Raw genomic sequence first — 21,710 nt, forward strand, 5'->3', positions numbered from 1 at the left:
GACTGTCGATGTACATATCTGTGTTGATAGAATAATATTTGAAACAAAACTAACCTCGCATCGCATGAATCATCCATTTTTTGAGGGACTAGTTTCTCAGCAGCAGCAGAATTTTACTTTGCTCCGTCAGACTCAAAACTCTAAGACGCGCTGCTCGGAATCCAGCCGGTAAATACCCACAATTACGCACCGCGAACCCGAACCTCTGCTCCGTCCGGAGAACCGTAAACCCTCGGAGGCATTGCGGTGAATCCCTCCGGTAAATACACACCTGAACACTGCCGAATTGTCGGCCCTTATGCCCCCAAGGCTGTCTGAAAAGCGCTTGGACCTCACACAAACACCGGGCAGCACACGGCCACGCGAATCCACACATGCGGACTCTCCGTCGGACTCAAAACTCTAAGACGCGCCGCCCGAAATACTGCCCATAAATAGGCAATCGAAAAGGGCCATAGCACAAGCGAACTCGGCAACTAGAAGAACTGAATGAAATTTCTTGAAAACATCTCCAGACATCTCCAAAACACCGGCTTACTTGGAAAATAGGTCTTATGTCCAAAATTCCGAACTATCCCTTTAATTTTTTGGAATTGAGGGACACAAACTGGACACCGGAGGGAAAATATCAAATAGACTATTTGACGATGCAGTCTAAGGAGCCGAAAAACGTGACGTGACTTGAGGAGCGTTTCCATCATATCCTGTGGACTGATGGAAAGCATTTGCTCTGTTTCAGGTGGTGAAGACGGTGGGTCTGAGGGAGGTGTGGTTCTTCGGCCTCCAGTACACAGACAGTAAAGGCTACGTCACGTGGCTGAAGCTCAACAAGAAGGTGAGAGAGCCTAAACACAACACCTTTCTGCCCATGGTACCTAAGATACATTGATTTTCTCCTGTGAAATATTGTGTGCGGGTGTCCTCTCCAGGTGACCCAGCAGGATGTGAAGAAGGAGAACCCTCTGCAGTTCAAGTTCAGAGCAAAGTTCTTCCCAGAGGATGTTTCTGAGGAACTCATCCAGGAGATCACACAGAAGCTATTCTTCCTGCAGGTATGCTGCAGCTGCTCCTGCCAACGTACTTCGGTGTGCAGGTCAACCAAAAACATCAGGTGGACATTACAGCTGTTGTATTTGTATGTTAAGAAGGTTTTTGGGTGAAGGAATACTTCACTCCCAAATGATAATTAGTATAGAGACAAAGTCCCATCCTACAGGTGCTCCCATGGGACGTTTTTTGGGGAAAAGTATGTATGCTACTCAACAGCGAGTGATGGAACGTAGCTAAGCTAGCTTTAGTTTTCTTTTTTTAAATGAAAAGTGTCGATGAACAGGTATACCTGCTAGTCATAAAGTCAAGGCATCCTCAGAGTTTTACTTTAATTTCTTTCACAAAATATACATTATTTTTCCCTTGTTAAATGGTACATGAAAAATGTACTTTTCACAAAACAATATAAATACGTAGAAAAGCAATATCTGAAGAAATCGCAGTGTGAATTGCTGGTTTGAATGTGTCGTAGAAATATTTGCTGTTTTGTTGGTGTCAGTTAACATGAGAGTCTATGCAGCAGTTTGTTGGTGATCCTCTTACTTTCAGGCTCTTAGGGCCAAATGTTTCAGTCTGTCTGCTTCCACGGTGACAGATCATATTTCTCTACATGCTGACCAGAAATTATGTTTAAAAAGTGAAAATTTGTCATGTGTCAGGCAAGGAGGGAGGACCCAAATGCAGGGGCAGTGTGAACAAAGTCTTTATTACGAAAACTCAAAAGGTGGCAAACGTACCAAAACAAAAGATCCAGGAAAAACAGACTACTCAAAACCTAAACTAACACTACAAACAAAAACCCACTCCACATGGAGGAAAACAAGACTTCAAACATAAACTGGCGTAAAAACAACTTAACTTGGACTCTGGTGGCATGGACTGTGACGTGACGAAAGACAAATGACGAACTGGCACAAGACAAGGGGAGACGCAGACTTAAATACACAGAGGGATAACGAGCAACAGGTGGCAACAATCAGGGATCAGGGATGACATCAGACCAGGGAAACACATGAGGAAGGGCAAGTGACCTGAAACGGGAAGGGAGTTATATTCAAAATAAGACAGGAAATGACAAGACAAAAACCCAAGACAAGACATTACCTCACCAACGTGACAAAATTGTTGTAATGAAATTAAGTTAAATCGATTTGAAAATATGTTAAACCTCCTCTCCACTCTTCCTCAGAACATTCTGTCCAATATACACCAATGTTAAAATTTCACTCAGCTCCAAAATAATTATCTTAAAAAGTTGAAATGGGATTTAAATGTGGAACAATATACTCAATGTACAAACAATGTAGTAGATAGCAGCTGGAAATGCATGAATTAGTGTCAACATCTCTTCATTTTAATGCTGATCATCAGTGTTGGGAGTAACGCGTTACAAAAGTAATGCATTACTGTAATGCATTACGTTTTGCTGTAACGCGGTAATGTAAGGCATTACAAAAAAAAACTGGTAATATTTTACTCGGTACAAATCTCAGTAACGCGCGTTACAATGCATTTTAAACCCGAAATCAATTGACTCTACATTCGCGATCGCGAGATGGGCATACGCTCCACTTTTGGAAAAGTGTGAAAGTCGGTCCGTGTAACTCCACTATGTTAATTAAGCGCTGTTGTTAGCAGGCTCCATGAGCTGGACACCGACTCACGGAGCGGGTCAGAGCGCAGCCGACCCGGCACACCGAGGATCAACAGCTGAGAGGCGGAGGCTCCGATTCTCCCCGTCGGTTTTGAACCGCTTTGATGTCCGCGTCATAACGCTTTTGGTGCGAGTTTAAAACAGTAGGTTTACTTCAAAACGCGAGCGTCAGACGCTGTCAGAACGTTTATGAACAGTGTTTTAGAGCTCCCCCTAAATGTCTCAGGTAGGCTTTCAGGTAATTTCGCAGCATAACACAGCGTCTTCAGGGTTATTAAAAAAGACGTACGGCAAATCTGGAATGAAAAATGGCACTGTTATTTCATCCCCGAATCCCATTCATAAACACAATATCTAATATCAGTTAACGAGTCGTTTTCCGTTTTTCAAATAATGGGATACGAGTCATTTTCCGTTTTTCGTTATTTACTTTTATTTTGAAGCGAATAACATCACATCCTGCTGTGTAATGAGCTGCATTGAACACAAGAAGATCTATTGAGAACAAAAAATCCATATTTCCTTTTATTTTGGCGAAAAGTAATGCAAAAGTAATGTAAAAGTAGTGTGATGCCTTACAATTCAAAGACAGTAATATTGTAATGTAACTAATTACTTTGAAATGACAGTAACAAGTAATAAATAATGCATTACGCTTTTGAAGTAACTTGCCCAACACTGCTGATCATTTCATGGAATATTCATGAAAGAATAAAAAAGGTATGACTAAGAAAAGTAATAGCACACTGAAAAACAAACAGGTAGCAACCTCTGGTGGTGAAGAGTGAAGCCGACACTGAACTGCCTAAACTTGCATTCTCTCTGCTGGCCATCTGGGGGCAACTTCTTGTGGTTGCCAAAAGAAGTCAGATTGTATAGAAGTCTATGAGAAAATGAGCATCTTTGGTCTCAATCTCTAGTTCCAAGTCTTCTTCAATCCAGCATGAAGTTCATTTAGTCAATGATGGGGCGGGGCTACCTGGGGATTGACAGGTTGTTACCACGCTACCAGTACAGTTAGCTACTAAGATTTAAGATATTTTACTTTAACACTTAGCTATAAAGTTGACCTTGACCTAGGAACCTAACGTTGTTAACAGCTCCTTACCTAAAAGACTTCTCAGGGGTTAAACAATAGTATATTAAATCTGGAGCGACATACTGGCAGATGTGACTGCTGCTGTGCTAAGGATCATTTTAGGTTGACTGTGTGTGTGTGTGTGTGTGTGTGTGTGTGTGTCCTCCCTGCAGGTGAAGGAGGCCATTCTGAATGATGACAACTACTGTCCTCCAGAGACAGCCGTCCTGGTGGCCTCCTACGCCGTCCAGGCCAAGTACGGAGACTACAACAAAGACAGCAACAAGCCGGGCTACCTGGCCTCCGACCGGCTGCTGCCACAACGGTACAGCAGAACCACATGAACACTGTTATGTCCTGTACTTGTTCAGACCCCATTCATTCACATGAACGTACTGCACTTAGAAACACTTCTCTGACATCGCTGACAAAGGGGAATTACAGTTTGCCTCTCTCTGTCTCACACACACACACACACACACACTGATTGCAAGGCATTTGTGTGGCCTGGCCATCAGTTTGTGTTGTACAAAGACACTAGAGATTCAGACGAACCACCAACCCCGCCATGAAGGTTCAACCAGCGGTACCTTCTTCTCATATGTCCAATATTGTGACGTATCATAGCTGACTGTGTTACCTGTAAGGTGATCCCGTCATTATCCACCTAACAGTCTTTTGTCTACGATAAAGTGATATCTTTGTGTGCAACATTGCATCGATACACGGATGCCAATAATCAGATCTTTCATTGTGTAAACTGGTAATATTGCAAATACAAATTCAACCATTTGGTAAAAATACCTTTTTCAGTCAAGAAGAGTTTTTTTGTCAACAAACTGCAAAATTTGCGGTAAAAAAAATATGTTATTGCAATACTGAACATATCGCAAAATACATTAAAATCGCAATAAGACCAGAGATGTGATCTGAAAGGGTTAAAAAGGCATTTTTCATTTCATCTTGACTTATAAGCAAGTCTAAAGTAAACACATTAAATCCGATGAATCATTTTATTCACAATGAGGATTTTTGGGGGGTTGATAACTTCAGAAAATATGATTAATGAATGAAAAGCTGACATTGGGTGCAGCCCTCTTTGGGTTATGTGTTAAACCTTTAAAGGAGAAATCCGGTCATTTTTGACCCCATTTTCGTTGTCCCCAGGGTCATCCTGACTTATTAGAAGCAAAAAACCCGACAAAAATTGACGTTGCCTAGCCCGAGATCTGTACCTGCCTGGCAGCCTTCCAGACTCGCTCCAATGCTAACCCATTGGGGCAAGTTTTATCTGCTTTTCTGGGCCTCAGAAAATAATTCCAAGACCTATGCAACACAGGTTGGGTCCGTACGAGACACCACGGCGCTCGTTTAGCTCAAATTGTCAGGTTCTGGACAAGACGTGGACTCGAAAACAGGAGGTGAGGACCCAAATGCAGTAAAAAGGTTTTTATTCAAATCATTAACTAAAAACAAAACCAAAACCTAAGACAAAAAAAAACAAAGTATCAAACGAAGGAGACCACAGGGGCAAAAACACCAGTCAAAGAAACACTTACGAAACAAAACCAGAACACAAAGGGACACGGAAGGCAGGACGCAGGTACAGAGACAAATCCAGGGACATGACGGGGTGCATGACAGCGACAAACGACATTGACAATGAACCAACAAGAGACAGGGGAAACACACAGACTATATACACAGGGAGGCAGGGAGCTGACGAGGGACAGGTGAAACACATCAGGGCAGACGTGGTAATCAACACGAGAGGGTGGGGGAGTCAAGACAGTGGAAACAACGAGGACCAGGAAGTACGAGACAGGAAATGACACTGAGGGCAAAATAAAACAGGAAATAAAAACTAATGAAACAGAACATGACAAAACACAGATCATGACAGTACCCCCCCCTCAAGGGACGGATCCCAGACGTCCCCAAGGTTCATGATACGTAGGGCGGGTGGAGGGGGCCAGGAGGAGGGATTCAAGATACGTAGGGTGGGTGGAGGGGGTCTGGGGGCAGGGCTCAGGAGGCCGGGCATGAGGGCGACCCAGCGGACGGGGCCGCTCAGGAGGCCGGGCATGAAGGCGCCCCAGCGGACGGGGCCGCTCAGGAGGCCAGGCATGAGGGCGCCCCAGCGGGCGGTGCCGCTCAGGAGGCCGGGCATGAGGGCGACCTAGCGGGCGGGACCGCTCAGGAGGCCGGGCATGAGGGCGACCTAGCGGGCGGGACCGCTCAGGAGGCCGGGCATGAGGGTGACCTAGCGGGCGGGGCCGCTCAGGAGGCCGGGCATGAGGGCGACCTGGCCGACGGAGCCGCTCAGGAAGGCGACGTGGAGCAGGCGTAGGACGACCCCCCGTCGGAACATGAACGGGTGACGAGCGGACCTCCCGAAGGCTGCGTGGAGCAGGCGTAGGACGGCCCCCCGTCGGAACAGGAACGGGTGACGAGCGGACCTCCCGAAGGCTGCGTGGAGCAGGGGCGGGACGGCCCCCCGTCGGAACAGGAACTGGTAACGAGCGGACCTCCCGAAGGCTGCGTGGAGCAGGCGCGGGACGGTCCCCCGTCGGAACAAGAACGGGTGACAGGCGAACCCCCAATAGGCTGGACGATCCTCCGCCGGGACTGGTGACGGACGGGCCGCCGACTGAAGACCAATGGCAGGTGTCGACCGGGCCGCGGACTGAAGACCAATGGCAGGTGTCGACCGGGCCGCCGACCGAAGACCAATGGCAGGTGTCGACCGGACCGCCGACCGAAGACCAATGGCAGGTGTCGACCGGACCGCCGACCGAAGACCACTGGCAGGTGTCGACCGGACCGCCGACTGAAGGCCACTGGCAGAGACATGGGCTAGTGGCGCGGATGTGACCGAGGCGTAGGCTGGTTGCTTGGCTGTGACTAAGGCCTGGGCTGGATGCTTGGCTGTGGCTAAGGCCTGGGCTGGATGCTTGGCTGTGGCTAAGGCCTGGGCTGGATGCTTGGCTGTGGCTAAGGACGGAGCTGGTAGCGTGGCTGCGGAGGATGGCCGGAGTTCAGGGGTTGAGAGAAAGCCCCTGACCCAGGCAGGCAATGAGCCCCTGAGCCACGGGCTGGCAGAAACCAGATCCCTGGCCCTCGCCAGGGCCGACTGCCTCTCCTCCTCTCCTTCAGCATGCCTGTGCTCGGCCTGGAGACACTGGAGTCTGTAGGTCGCCTCCCGAAGCTTGTGTGTTGAGCCACATAAAAAAAAGGCTGCTGAGTCCATGGTTAGCTTCTGCTGGGTCCTTAATGTGATTGGTTCATTCTGTCAGGTTCTGGACAAGACGTGGACTCGAAAACAGGAGGTGAGGACCCAAATGCAGTAAAAAGGTTTTTATTCAAATCATTAACTAAAAACAAAACCAAAACCTAAGACAAAAAAAAACAAAGTATCAAACGAAGGAGACCACAGGGGCAAAAACACCAGTCAAAGAAACACTTACGAAACAAAACCAGAACACAAAGGGACACGGAAGGCAGGACGCAGGTACAGAGACAAATCCAGGGACATGACGGGGTGCATGACAGCGACAGCGACAAACGACATTGACAATGAACCAACAAGAGACAGGGGAAACACACAGACTATATACACAGGGAGGCAGGGAGCTGACGAGGGACAGGTGAAACACATCAGGGCAGGCATGGTAATCAACACGAGAGGGTGGGGGAGTCAAGACAGTGGAAACAACGAGGACCAGGAAGTACGAGACAGGAAATGACACTGAGGGCAAAATAAAACAGGAAATCAAAACTAATGAAACAGAACATGACAAAACACAGATCATGACACAAATAGTGTTGCAAAACGACATAAATATGTGTGTTTTAGCATGGAGTTACTCACCTCAAATCACCCAGTAGACATTAGCAGTAGATAGCCGAGCGGCGCTCGTCCCTCCCAGTCACCGCAGAAACAAAAACGTTTTCCTCGTAGTTTTGATTTTGTATCCATAAAGAAACGATCGAGCAGTGCAGTCGTCATGTCCGTAATAAATCCATGAAGCTGTTATATCCATATGTATGACTATGTTACAACATAGCAACGATTGCTTACAGCTAAACAGAGAGAATATACGGCAGTATTGTAGATCTGATAATAATGTTCTTACATATATGCGTTGTGTGTTCCCTGTAGAGTTCTGGAGCAACACAAGCTGACAAAGGAGCAATGGGAGGACAGAATACAGAGCTGGCATGAGGAACACAGAAGTATGCTCAGGTAAGTGTGACAAGACGTGACGGCTAAACGCCTTGTGTGTCCATATGTTCATCTGTGTGTGTGTGTGTGTGTGTGTGCAGAGAGGATGCCATGATGGAGTATCTGAAGATCGCTCAGGACTTGGAGATGTACGGCGTCAACTACTTTGAAATTAAAAACAAGAAGGGGACAGAACTGTGGCTGGGGGTTGACGCCCTGGGACTCAACATCTACGAGCACGAAGACAAGTAACCCCCACACACACACACACACACATTTTATTTCTATATTCTCACCATACTGATTCATCCATTCTTATAAAATTATAAAATATTTTTACATCTTAAGCTCATATAAAGAAAATGCATTTGAATGATGCAGTTAAGTGAGGGTTAAACTTTATTCTGAAGAATATTTGTCTTATGAAATTGTATTAAGTGGCAACATGTCTCAATCAATAAATTAATGTTTTGAAATTATCTTTAAGTTACGTCACATAGGCCACAACTAGTGTTGCTTAATACATAATTAATAATAAAATACTATATGCATTGTTATTATATTATAAATGGATGACAATAATAAAGTATGAAGCTCCACTGATGAGCTTAGATTTCATTGGTTTTACAACATCGCCCTCTTGTGGTGTTAACAGAACCTAAGATAATCCTGAAAGGCTTTTTCAGACACCCAATATTTAAAAAATAATTTTAAGCATGCATATGTTAGCGAACTGTCAGCGATAGAGTTAAGTGTAATAAATGATACATCTACAACTTGTGATGAAGAAAATATTATTTTTCCATCCATATGTGCAGTCATTAAAAACATCTTCACTGTGGTCAGAAGACTTTTGCTCTCCTGTTTGCTGCACACAAAGAAGCAGCGCCAACAGGTTAGATTCATTAGTTGACTTAATTCTTAAAAAATCTCTCCACTCAGGTTGTCACCGAAGATCGGCTTCCCCTGGAGTGAGATCAGAAACATTTCCTTCAACGACAAGAAGTTCGTCATCAAACCCATCGACAAGAAAGCTCCAGTAAGAGTTGGAACGGTGTGAGACCGATGCTTCTTTCCTTTTCCAGCTGTCCTAACAACATCTTTGTTTCCTATGGAGGACTTTGTGTTCTACGCCCCTCGGTTGCGGATCAACAAGCGCATCCTGGCGTTGTGTATGGGAAACCACGAGCTGTACATGAGGAGGAGGAAGCCCGACACCATCGAGGTGCAGCAGATGAAGGCTCAGGCCAGAGAGGAGAAGCACCATAAACAGATGGAGAGGTACAGAAAACGCTGGCCCGGCCTGGAGTTTTTCATTAATCATTCATCTGCTGTCAATTATGATTTTCTTGTTTTTACAGAATTCCAATCATTGTGTTTTTTATCTACTCCTGGCTCTGGCACGAGCACACTGTGATACCTACAAATGCATTCATTTTTATGTATTATAATTCATTTATTTGACCAAAGCAATGTATGTAAGACTTCTATCTATAGCGTATTTGCAGTTTTACGGTATAAAATATTATAGTACAATAAAAGAAACATACATAAACAATTAAGAATAATCATAACTCATATTCAATTAAACTTAATGTGTCAGTTATAATGGCCACACTGCCAAAAGTCAGCTTCTTTTCAAGTGATTTTTGTCTGTTGTTAGCCAACAAGTCATGTTATGTTTGGACTGCCTCCACTGCAAATTAACTTGTTTCATTTCTAAGCTATTTCTGGTGTTAATATAATAATAATGAATATTCAATGATCGATATTCTGTGCTGTATCAACATTTCATGTTTCATATATTTATTATCCTTAAACACAGATGTTTCTGGTATTCAGCAGTGGCTTACTTTGTCTTGTGGGATTTTAAGGGGTTATTTGAGTGCCATGTTTATCTATGAAAATGGTTAGTCAGCTGATAATCTAGTCAGTAAGCACATACTGTACATGACTGGATGTGTGCTCATGCTCCACTACAGAAACACAACTCAGCATGAACCAGCATAAAGATAATAAAAATAAGCTAGTTAGACTGATGTAGGGACATGTTCATGATGTCTCACGCCTACAGTACACTGATACCAAAGAGTATTGAGCATACAAATCCCAACAGTTTTCCAATATATCACTATTATCAAGCGAACATGTTATATTTATCGCCACAGAAACAGATGATTTTCCTACATACCAGCAGTACACAATAAACTAGGTCACTGTGAGAAATCAGATAACACAGGGAAAAGTCTCTCCTCAATGCAAACATCCTGTGAATGTCTCAGTTCATGGTGTATAACTTCATATGATCATCAGGTAGCCTACGTGGTGTGACGGTTGTGTCCTGTGCTGTTTCTTTGACAGAGCTCAGCTGGAGAACGAGAAGAAGAAGCGCGAGCATGCGGAGAAGGAGAAGGAGCGAATAGAGCGAGAGAAGGACGAGCTGATTGAGAGGCTGAGGCAGATCGAGATGCAGACGCAGAGAGCTCAGAAAGGTACATCCAGCAAGTTTGACTTTTCGTCGCTCCTCTAGCTGCTCTGATACAAGGCTGTCCCATTTAAAAGAAAATGCTTCTCTTTCCGAATTCGAGTGATTCAACTGATGGATCCTTCATGATCTTGAAGGGATGCGGCCGACCTGCCAAGTCTGTGTTCTCTGAAGGAACGCGACCGCTGAATTGGAACACATCGACAGTCATAGAGCAGACGGACGGCAACCTGAGTGCCTTAAACTTGCATTCTCTCTACTGGCCATCAGGGGGCGTCATCTGGATACACAATGGGCCCTAGTTTCGTGGCGCAGCGCAGGGCTGCGCAGGGTGGCGGAGCTGGCGTAATGCAAGTTTCGACCTGCGCAGCCTTGCGCACGGTCAGTTTGGCAGTTTGGTGGATCGCCTGCGCCAAGATGGGTGTGGCGGCGCAGCAGGGGGAGGCGTCACAGATTCAGCTTGGCGTAGCGGAAGTTTCGTGGCAAAAAACCTCGCCGAGACTTCGCCGAAAGCCCACCAGCTCCAACCTGGTCTACTTTCGGCGCAAAGCGCAAATAAAGTCCATTCATTCAAGGCGAATCACAGCTGGCGGAGTGGAAGTTTGGCTGACGGCGCGCAGTGCGCACACGTCACCGAGACCTCACAGGCAGGTTTCCACAGTTCCAGGCACATTTAAATGCAATAAATAATCACAACAAACACTATTTAATGCAACGTATTGAATCAACACATGAATTTATATCTATATAGATTGTCCCGTCACATCTGACGTCAGATCAAAGGCGGATGGCACGCGTAACGGAAACTCAGCCTCTCGGACCAAAACATCTCCCTCTCTCTCTCCTGTTTTTTATAATATCGGCATTGTTATTATTATGATACGCACGCACAGCGCGTGATGAGCGTGGTGGGAGCGGTGGCGCTGCTTCTGTCATCGGGTTGTCAAGTGACGGAACTTGCACTGAACCTCCCCTAACGCATTAAAGGAGAGGAGAGGAGCTCATTTGATTGGTGAAGATCTGAATCGGCTGTATTAATCCCAGTCCACGCCTCGTCTCCTCCTCGTCTCCCACTCACGCCTTCTTCTCCTCCCTCTTTCGCACTTGCGCGGGTGGGAGTGACGGGAGGTGCGAGCCTGCGCGGTGCACGAAACTTGCAAAGTCCAGGCGGACACACCCCGTCGGCGTGGCGCAGGTGCGCTGAGTGCTGACTGTGCCTGGTCTACGAAACTAGGGCCCAATGAGTCTGATTGCATGTCTATGAGATCACTGTAAACATGAGTTTATGGTCTCAATCTCTAGTTTCAAGTCTTCTTCAATCCAGCATGATGTTCATTTAGTACATTATTGTCCATTTAGAGTCAAACAGACCAGAAAGCAGGGGATGCTTTAGGGGCAGGGCTACCTGGTGATTGACAGGTTACTGCTCGGGTGCTGGTTTTCTGTTTGTGTTCCTCACATCCACCCATCGCACCACAGTCCAAATATGGTCACTTCCTTCACTGGTTGCAAAACTCCGGTCAAAATGCTGATCTCTAGGTTTCAAAACTGTAGTCCACAAACCGATGAGTAACGATAAGATGACTACTTCCACTTCTTATATACAGTCTGTGGTTTAGACCCATCTTCTATTTTAATGTAGTCCCAGAACCGGTCCCATGGAGACACCCTGTATCCTCATCCACACTTATTTTACTGAGCATATATTCGTAAGATGCCGTTTCCACCATCGCACTAACACTGTCTTCCAGTTCTTTCCAGTGTCTTAAAATAACTCAACAGAATGTATGTTTGGTATTTGGGGCCGGGCCATCTTTAAACATAACTTTGAATTTCTGAACCAAACCCATTTCAGTTTGACCTTTCCAACACCAAATTTGACTTTGTATGCACTGATCACACAACAACACCAGTTTAACATGGTCTGTGTATTTACACGTGTGTGCATGCAGAGCTGGAGGAGCAGACTCGCAAGGCACTGGAGCTGGAGCAGGAGAGGAAGCGGGCCAAGGAGGAGGCCGAGCGGCTGGAGAGGGAGAGGCAAGCGGCGGAGGAGGCCAAGGCAGCCCTGGCTCAGCAGGCTGCGGACCAGATGAAGAACCAGGAGCAACTGGTAGCTGCACTCACACAATCACATCAAAGCTGCTGTTCCCTTGTCACGTACTCCTTCTATCTATTTATTATTCTTGTTTTTATTCAACAGAATTATGTCATTAGATTTCATAAAAAAAAAAATTGACCATGAAATCAAAACCAAAACAAAACTTGTTAGATTTTGGCAACAAAAGTACTTGGTTGACTTGGGACACTAACAGCATTCTCCTGGGTGAAAGTCATGTATTTTCCTTTGTGGATTTGTTTGAAAATAATCTGTGATTTCTCAAGAGCAAACGTAATTCAAGAAAAAATGTTTAATTTCGACCGGAATATTCAGAAGACCAGGCTTTTTCTAGTTATTAATATATCTAGTAATAACTGATGAACTGCTGATTCTGTCTGATTCATATTATTGTAAACTGCAAATACATTTTGGTGTTTGGGCTGTTGGTAACTTCATATGGGCATGTGTTGTTTCGACAGGCTGCTGAGTTAGCGGAGTTCACTGCCAAAATCGCTCTGCTTGAGGAAGCCAAGAGGAAAAAAGAAGACGAAGCAACAGAATGGCAACACAAAGTAACATAGCCTCTCTTTACTAGTGTGTCTGTGACATGTTCATGTGTGTTTATGCTTTTGTAATACAAAATCTGGAAATGAAAATCAATAAATCTGGGTAAATGTGGCAGCCAGTTAGTTCAAAGGGAAAAGGCCGTTACCTAAAGTTGGGTTGGAGTCCTGGATCTGTGCCATCAACTTGGAACACATATGGGAGTTTTCATGGATGGGAAGCCAGTGAAGGATCATATTTTTGTCACTGGCACCCACATATTGAAATTCGAGTGGGGACATTCAACAGCTCATCCTCAGTGACGTGGAACCTAACCTATGTTCCCTCAACCCTATGTTCCCTCAACCCTATGTTTCCTCTACCCTATGTTCCCTCAACCCTATGTTCCCTCTACCCTATGTTCCCTCAGCCCTGTGTTCCCTCAGCCCTATGGGCCGTTCCCTCAGCCTTATGTTCCCTTAGCCCTATGTTCGTTCCCTCAGCCTTATGTTCCCTCAGCCCTATGTTCCCTTAGCCCTATGTCCCCTCAGCCTTATGTTCCCTCAGCCCTATCCCCTCTACCCTATGTTCCCACAGCCCTATGTTCCCTCAGCCTCATGTCCCCTCAGCCTTATGTTCCCTCAGCCCTATGTTCCCTCTACCATATGTTCCCTCAGCCCTATGTTCCCTCTACCCTATGTTCCCTCTACCCTATGTTCCCTCAGCCCTTTGTTCCCTGAGCCCAAGGTTCCCTGAGCCCAAGGTTCCCTCAGCCTTATGTGACCTCAGCCCTTTGTTTCCTCTTCCTTCCATATATTTCTGTATTCATGTCTGTAAACAGCAGCATGTGTGTTCTTTCCAGGCTTTGTCGGCACAGGACGACCTGGAGAGGACCAGGGATGAGCTGAAGACAGCCATGACATCTCCACCTGCGGCAGAACATGATGAGGAGGACGAAACAAATGCCGAGGCGAGTGCCGAGCTTCTCAGCGAAGGCGTCTCCAGCCACCGCAGTGAAGAGGAGCGCATCACGGAGGCCCAGAAGAACGAACGTGTCAAGAAACAGCTACAGGTAGAGCCAGAGTGGATAGATGGGGGAATAAAACCTGAACTTTATACAGTAACTTAACCCCAAACCACCTTTTTAAAAGGTAAAAACCAAAGTATCTGGTATGTATTCATGTTGTTGATGAATTCAGATCAAAATCTTGACATTTAAGTGAAACGTTTTTTTAATTCTACATAGTGTGTTATAAATATACATAGTGCTGCCCCTACTGGTTGAAACTCTGCCATTGCAATAAAATGTTGTGTTAACTGGTAGGCTTCACTGCCTACTACAGCGGAATAATAATTCTATAGAAGAACGGTGTCTCTTCAGCCAACCGGCATACTTTATTTCGGTGCCCAAGAACATGTTGCCCTCCGTGAGAGCCAGGTATAAGAGAGAGAGAAAAAATGCAGTGTTTTTCCCTTCTGGCCACGCGACACATGACCACATCCAGCGCAACAGCGCCTCCCCATGGACAAATACAGTTACATGCATTCATACACTTAAACCACTCTCAACACTCCCACTTATGAATGACATGGATACTGTACAGAGTTTACATAATTCAAATAAACAAAGCAAAACAAAACAAAAACATGACAATGTCAAGTGTCAACATTTTACACACCAAACATGACTCCAGCAAATTTCCTCAGCTTAACTCTGGAGGCTGGTTTTGTCATGACATCCGCCACCATGTTGTCTGTGGGACAGTAAGCAAGTGACATCTTATCTTCCCTTATGATGGACCTAATAAAGTGATACTTAATGTCCACATGCTTACACCTTTGTCTACACACCGGGTTATTAACAAGTGCAATTGTCCCCTGGTTGTCCTCATAGACAATAGTTTTCTTATACTCACAGGTACCTAAACCTCTCAGTAATTGCTCCAGATAAATACACTCCTGTATTGTTAGGGCTAGGGCAATGTATTCGGCTTCGCATGTGGATAACGCTATCGTGGGTTGCTTCTTGGCTTTCCAAGAGACTAAGGAGCTGTCTTTACCCAGACTCACACAATACCCGGAGGTACTACGTCTGTCGCTAGCGTCCCCAGCCCAGTCTGCATCGCTTTAAGCCCGTAGGCCTAGATCTTCGTCGCTCTTTCTGAAACAGAGCTGTTTGTCTGCAGTACCTCTGAGATAACGCAAAACATGTTTCACTGTAACCCAGTGCTCGTCTGTAGGGTCAGCAAAATGCTGGGATAACTTGCTCACTACGAAACATAGGTCAGGACGTGCACAGGTTGTCAAGTAAATGAGACTGCCGACAGCCTCTCTGTACTTCTTCACGTCAAGCATTTTGGGCACATCTTCTGAGTATTCTAATTTTTGGTCACATGGTGTTTCTCTAATTCTACACTCCTGCATGTCGAAACGTTCCAGTATCTTTTCAATATATCTCTTTTGTGTCACTTTCACACAGCCATCACACTGGCTGAAGTCCATGCCCAGAAAACACTACAGACTACCTAGGTCCTTCATCTTAAATCTGGTAGAAAACATGTTTTTCACTTCCTCTAGGCTGTTGCTGTTACTGGCCGCGATGATGAGATCATCCACCCAGATGACTACTATTACCTTTCCTACGTCCTTCGACTCCTTTGTGTAGACGCAGTGGTCTGACTGCTTCAGGCCGTAAATTGATTTCTCTAATTTACACACTAGCTTTTCTCCCTCTTTTTCGTAACCTTCAGGTTGTTCCATATAGATATCTCGATCAATGGGGGCGTGCAGATAGGCTGTTTTTACATCCATTTGATGCAAGATTAAATCGTCTTGGGCTGCTATCTGCATTACCACACGTATACTTGTAAGATTGGCTGTTGGGGAGAAGGTCTCGCCATAATCTATCCCTGCCCTCTGACTATATCCTTTCGCTACAAACCTAGCTTTGTACTGGTTGTGTCCGTCAATGTCACCTTTGATCGTGTACACCCATTTTCCTCCCACTGTTTCTCTGCCCTCTGGTAATTTAGTCAGGGTAAAGGTCTGGTTGTCTTCTAGGGACTTCATCTCCTCGTCCATCACTTTCTTCCACTTTTCTGACTCAGTTGATGTCATGGCCTCTTTAAAGGTCAGGGGTACACCACAGACTGCTCGATAGCAATAATCTACACTAGTGAGTGTACTATCATCGTCATCAGTCTTTTCTGACACATAATCTCTCAGGTACCCCGGGCATTTACGCTCTCTGCTGGGATATCTCCCACTGTCTGAGGCATGTGGCGTCGCCCTAGTGTGCTTCTCACCATCATCCTGCGGTGCTGACTGTGAACCATCAGTCTGTACATCTGTACTCAGTATACTAGGCTGTGGGGTCTCTATTCTCTCGTCACAACCTACATTGGGGTCCAGTCCCAGCTCCAGTGTCTGAGTCTCGTTTTCACAAGTTGTCTTGGTAACAAACTTTACTAGTCTGTGCTTCTGCACTTTTCCTCTGCTAGGGTAGTAGACTAGGTAGGCGGGACTGCCCTTATCATGTCCTACAAAAAGTCCTCTCTCGCACCTAGAATCCAGCTTTCCTCTGTCTTGTTGGTAAGCATAGCACACTGACCCGAATTTATGCATCCTGGCTAGATCACACTTTTTACCTGTCATTGCAGTATATGGGGTAGTGCCAGTGTGCTTGTTAAAGCACCGGTTCCTGGTATAGGCTGCTTCCTGGACGGCATAGTGCCAAAGACTTTTAGGTAGGTCACTGTCAATAAGCATACACCTTGCCATCTCGAATAGAGTACGCCCTTCCCTTTCAGCTATCCCGTTCTGGTGCGGGGAGTAAGGACAGGAAGTCTCGTGTCTGATTTTGTTCTTTCTCAGTAGTGTCTGAAATTCTCTGTTAGTGAATTCAGTCCCGTTGTCTGATCTTATACATTTCACAGTGCCGTAGGGCGCTACGTCTGCCAGATACTTCTCAGTGGCCTGGATTGTATCGCTTTTTGCTTTCAGGAAGTAAGTGGACACTGTCCCTGTATACACATCTGTGAAAGACTGCATGTACTTGTAACCGTCTATGGACGGATTGCTTACTGGGCCAGCTAGATCTGTGTTCACCAACTCGAGTGGTGTCTTTACCTTATCAGTAGGATCTCTGTTCCTCGTTTGAGTAAACTTTCCCTCTATGCACACTACACATTCTTTATCAGGCTTACGCTTTGCACCTTTAATGTGCATGCCTTCTGTTACATTCTGCAGCTTCAAGATATCATCGTAATTGCAGTGACCCATTACTTCGTGCCAGGTCTGGATATCATAGCTAACATGGCACACATCACCTACATCACACTCGGTTTGTAAGTAGTACATCCTCTTACATACATAAATATCAAACCTAGTGCCATCTGGCATCCCTATGACATCTTTACCTTCATCAAAGAACACTTTTGCACCGTGAGCAGTAGCAGACTTCACTGAAAAGAGTTCTTGGGGGTATGAGGGGATGTAGAGAGCGTTCTTTAAAGTCACTGCACACCGGCGCCCCTCACTGTCTATGAGACATACCTGTGCATCCCCCTTGCCTTGTGCCACTCCGGCTGTACGCTTCCCGTCTGCGAGCTCCATGCAATGTCTCTCTGGCTTGAAGGTGCTGTCGAAGTTCTTAAACTTGCTCCGGTCATTGATGATATGGGACGTCGCGCCAGTGTCCACGATCAGTCCCTTTCTCCGTTCCTGCGGTTGCTCTGAGAGGCTGGCATCTCCTGTTTGCGCGCGGAAGGTGTAGTCCTCTCCCGTGGCGCCATCTGGTCCACGACCTGCTCTACGTCCACCACCGTCGCCGCCCCCGCCATCATGGACACACGCACACCGGGTGTTACGTTCACGTTCCTTCTTGTTACACACCTTGTCTGTGTGCCCCCTGCTTTTGCAAAAACTGCACCAAACCTTCTCTGTACAGTCATCCCTTCTGTGGCCCTTTTCTCCGCAACGCCAACACACCATCTCCGCTGGCCCGGTCCTTTTCCGCAGCGCCGCTTGAGCCCTGAGCACCCTCTCTCCCGGCTCTTCCACGACAGGGTCTGAATCTTCTGAAGCCTCGAAATTTCGCAGCTTTGTCTTGAACTCTGCCAGCCTCATGTCCGCTGAGCCATGCGTCACCAACAGCGTAAACGGCTTGTACTTCTCCGGTAACCCCCTCATCACCATTGCCATCATCAGTCCCTCACTCGGTGCTTCACCCGCACTCCTAAGCGTTGTGAAGATTTGCTCAGCTCGGATAATGTATTCGGTTACAGTCTCGCTTTCAGCCTTCTTCAACGCAGTCATGGTTATGTACAGGGAGACAATCCGGGGCCTACCTTTTCCGATGTAGTGTTCTCTTAACACTTTGAGACTTTCTCTGCCATTGTCCTTTGTGTCTCTGAATATCAGTCCCAAGCTTGTATTGTCAAGTAGCGGCGCCAATGCACAATAGGCGTCCGCGTTTAGCTTGTCGTCTTTAGCCTTTTCTTCCTCCGTTAGCGGTCCAGCTGGCTCTGTGAGGATTGTCTGCTTCAGCCCCACTCCGTGCATGCAGCACAGCATCCTTTCTTCCCAGAGCTCGTACTCCTCTGCTCTCCAGTCGAACTTGGGCCATTTGGTCTTGCTTCCTGTCGCCATGGCTTTTTGTGTTTGTAGCTCTTACTTGTTTTTAGCCTAGCTTTAGCTTCCCGGGTACTCGATGCTAAGCTAGCTCTTTTACACTTCTGTATGCTAGCGCAACCTTGCTAGCTTTCGCCGCCTGTGTCCGTCAAACTTTAGAATTATTCTCGGTTGCTGGGCCCATAACCTGTTAACTGGTAGGCTTCACTGCCTACTACAGCGGAATAATAATTCTATAGAAGAACGGTGTCTCTTCAGCCAACCGGCATACTTTATTTCGGTGCCCAAGAACATGTTGCCCTCCGTGAGAGCCAGGTACAAGAGAGAGAGAAAAAATGCAGTGTTTTTCCCTTCAGGCCACGCGACACATGACCACATCCAGCGCAACAGCGCCTCCCCATGGACAAATACAGTTACATGCATTCATACACTTAAACCACTCTCAACATGTTGCTATTGGTGTGATCTGGATCTCTGTTGTGGGCTGTGGAGAGATGAGTATTAGTGAAGAGTAACCCTGACCTTCAATTAACCTATGAATAATCAACCTAATTACCATTGTGAGCATTGTACCAACACAAATCTCATGTAGTCTGAACCAGGATCTCATTTGGACCCAACCTGCAGGATGATGCCGAATGTGACCAAGACCAATAAGTGGTCAAAGGTTTTCCCTTGGAGATTATACAACACTGATCTCATCGTGTTGGAGGATCATTTTGAATGCTGATGCAATGATTCATTTAACCGCCCTCTCTCTCTCTCTCTCTCTCTCTCTCTCTCTCTCTCTCTCCCTCTCTTTCTCTCTCTATCTATCTCTCCAGGCTCTGAGTTCAGAGTTGGCTGAGGCCCGTGATGACACCAAGAAAACACAGAACGACATGCTGCATGCCGAGAACGTCAGGGCAGGCAGAGACAAGTACAAAACCCTGCGCCAGATCCGCCAGGGCAACACCAAGCAGCGCATTGACGAGTTTGAGTCCATGTGAGAAGATGGGTGGACACAAAGATGGAAAAACAGAGTTAGTCTCGTTGCCATGTCAACGCCTCACTTTCCTTGTAAAGCCCAAAACCTGCTGCCACCCCAGGAACTCCAGCTTCTTTTTTTTCGATCCAGGAGAAAACACCGGCTGACGGGCTATGTAGCTTCAGCCTCGCCAAAGCTCTGCCTCGCAGCGGTTGGCCAAGCTTTTAGAGCTCCGCCCCCAACCCAACTAAGCACACGTCCGGTAACCTGTCGGGAAAATAGCCAGTAACATATCCTGTCATGAACCTGGACTTCTACCTTCTACAGTACTGACCGTTTTAATGCTTGTATGTATGATAATTGGATCGTCAGACAAAATGAGAGAACAAATTGGCTGGTATCAAGCTTAACAAAATAAAACAGCCATTTGTAGCTTGCTGATGTTGCCGGCATGCTTGAGCTTAATGCTTTAATATATCTGAACCTAAGTTTTCATCATCAGTTGAACAATTGAAATCATGTTTTTTTTTTTTTTAAACACGCCTTATTTGTCTCATTTCCTTCCCGTCTAGTATTACTTTTACTTTTTGTCATTTTGTGTTGAAGAGTTAGCCTGTTGAGTTCTGCTGTCAGTAGTCGTGTCCAAAGTCAGCGTCTGCATCCTTCTGAGGACAGCGAAACAAGCCGTCTCAGAAAGTTTTGTGTGCCCAGTTGTTCCCACCCCCATCATTGGCCGCTTCCATCGCCTAGCAACCAGCTGCAGATGACAATAAAGAGCATAGAAGAGGTATATTTTATTCCTTTTATTTTTTATTATGATGGAGGATATGCTTCAGGATATATCTCAGGCTGCTGATGCCATGTTGATTAAAATCCCATTGTCACTGGCAATAGTTTTGGCCGTGAAGGATCCATTAGTTTGTTCCTCTGAATCAGGAAAAGAAGGCCACATTTCTGGACTGCATTTGAAGGAGTCTCTGAGATGGGACAGTCTTGTCTCAGATGGACACTGGATTGGGACACACTCATTGTGTTTGATCAGTTATGTCACATATCAGCTAACTTCTATCTTCTTGAATGGCTGTCAGTTAACTCTTAAAAGTTGTGATTGAAAATACATTGGCTTATTTTACATTTTTTTCTGTACTGGCATTCTCCATCCATGAAGACATTTGTTCATATATGTATTTGCTCCACAATAAAGAATTAATTTATATTTCCAACAATGCAGCTACAGTACGGTTTGAAGTCCTGACTGAGGTTAGAGCAAGTAGATATGAGTATATTCTTACCTGTCGCATAATGTGGTTATAAAATTCAATGAATTCACTGCGTAAAGTCTGTTTGTCATGAATGGCCATGTACATTGGTCAATATATAACAACATAATGACATATTTTCTCAATAACATGAGAAGACAATAACAAATGATTATGTGCCATCATTTTGGATGTTTTACACTGCCACGGTCACAGCAGAAGAATCCTTAAAATAACAGCAAGAACAACTGATTTTGTTGATTATTAATGTCCGTAAAATTAACATACAGCTTCATTTTTGCATTTTGTAACAGTAAGTTTTGCATGTTAACCTTTGTTGTTAACCTTTATGTAATTCTCGTAGTACAATTGAACCAGCAGCTGAGATTACACTAAAATAATATATAATATTAAATATTAAATTACAAAACAATAATGCAGAGTAGTAGATGTTTGGAATATAGAAAACATAAATCCTTAAAATTGACATAAAGTTAAGTTAATTTACAGTTAAGTTGAGTTAATATTAGCCTACTGTATGTCACGTTAGTTCCATGAAACAGTCCATTAAACCTCGTTGAAACCTCATTTGCAACTTTATCGGTCATTTATAATCCTCCCAACAATTAAATATAATCGTAGTCTATTCTTCAAAATTCTGACAGCAATATGAACAAACAATCACATGAATGATTCTAATGAGGTTGCATTTTGTCG

At 45.3% G+C, this 21,710-nt stretch overlaps 1 protein-coding gene across 1 annotated transcript in view; it reads left to right on the top strand.

Annotated features, from left to right (window-relative positions):
• LOC311022291 (radixin) overlaps nt 1-19,775 on the top strand; it is a 51,152-nt gene extending 31,377 nt beyond the window's left edge. Inside the window, exons 4-15 of the mRNA XM_084023443.1 lie at nt 740-835; nt 930-1,052; nt 3,956-4,107; nt 7,945-8,028; nt 8,109-8,255; nt 8,950-9,046; nt 9,125-9,288; nt 10,369-10,499; nt 12,445-12,605; nt 13,073-13,165; nt 13,999-14,208; nt 19,592-19,775. Of these exons, the coding sequence (XP_083879569.1) occupies nt 740-835; nt 930-1,052; nt 3,956-4,107; nt 7,945-8,028; nt 8,109-8,255; nt 8,950-9,046; nt 9,125-9,288; nt 10,369-10,499; nt 12,445-12,605; nt 13,073-13,165; nt 13,999-14,208; nt 19,592-19,756 (1,623 nt within the window). The 3' untranslated portion in view covers nt 19,757-19,775. The remainder of the gene's footprint in view (nt 1-739; nt 836-929; nt 1,053-3,955; nt 4,108-7,944; nt 8,029-8,108; nt 8,256-8,949; nt 9,047-9,124; nt 9,289-10,368; nt 10,500-12,444; nt 12,606-13,072; nt 13,166-13,998; nt 14,209-19,591) is intronic.
• Nucleotides 19,776-21,710: the final 1,935 nt, after the last annotated feature.

This window comes from Eutrigla gurnardus, assembly GCF_963514095.1.
Source record: "Eutrigla gurnardus genome assembly, chromosome: 12".
Classification (NCBI taxonomy): domain Eukaryota; kingdom Metazoa; phylum Chordata; class Actinopteri; order Perciformes; family Triglidae; genus Eutrigla; species Eutrigla gurnardus.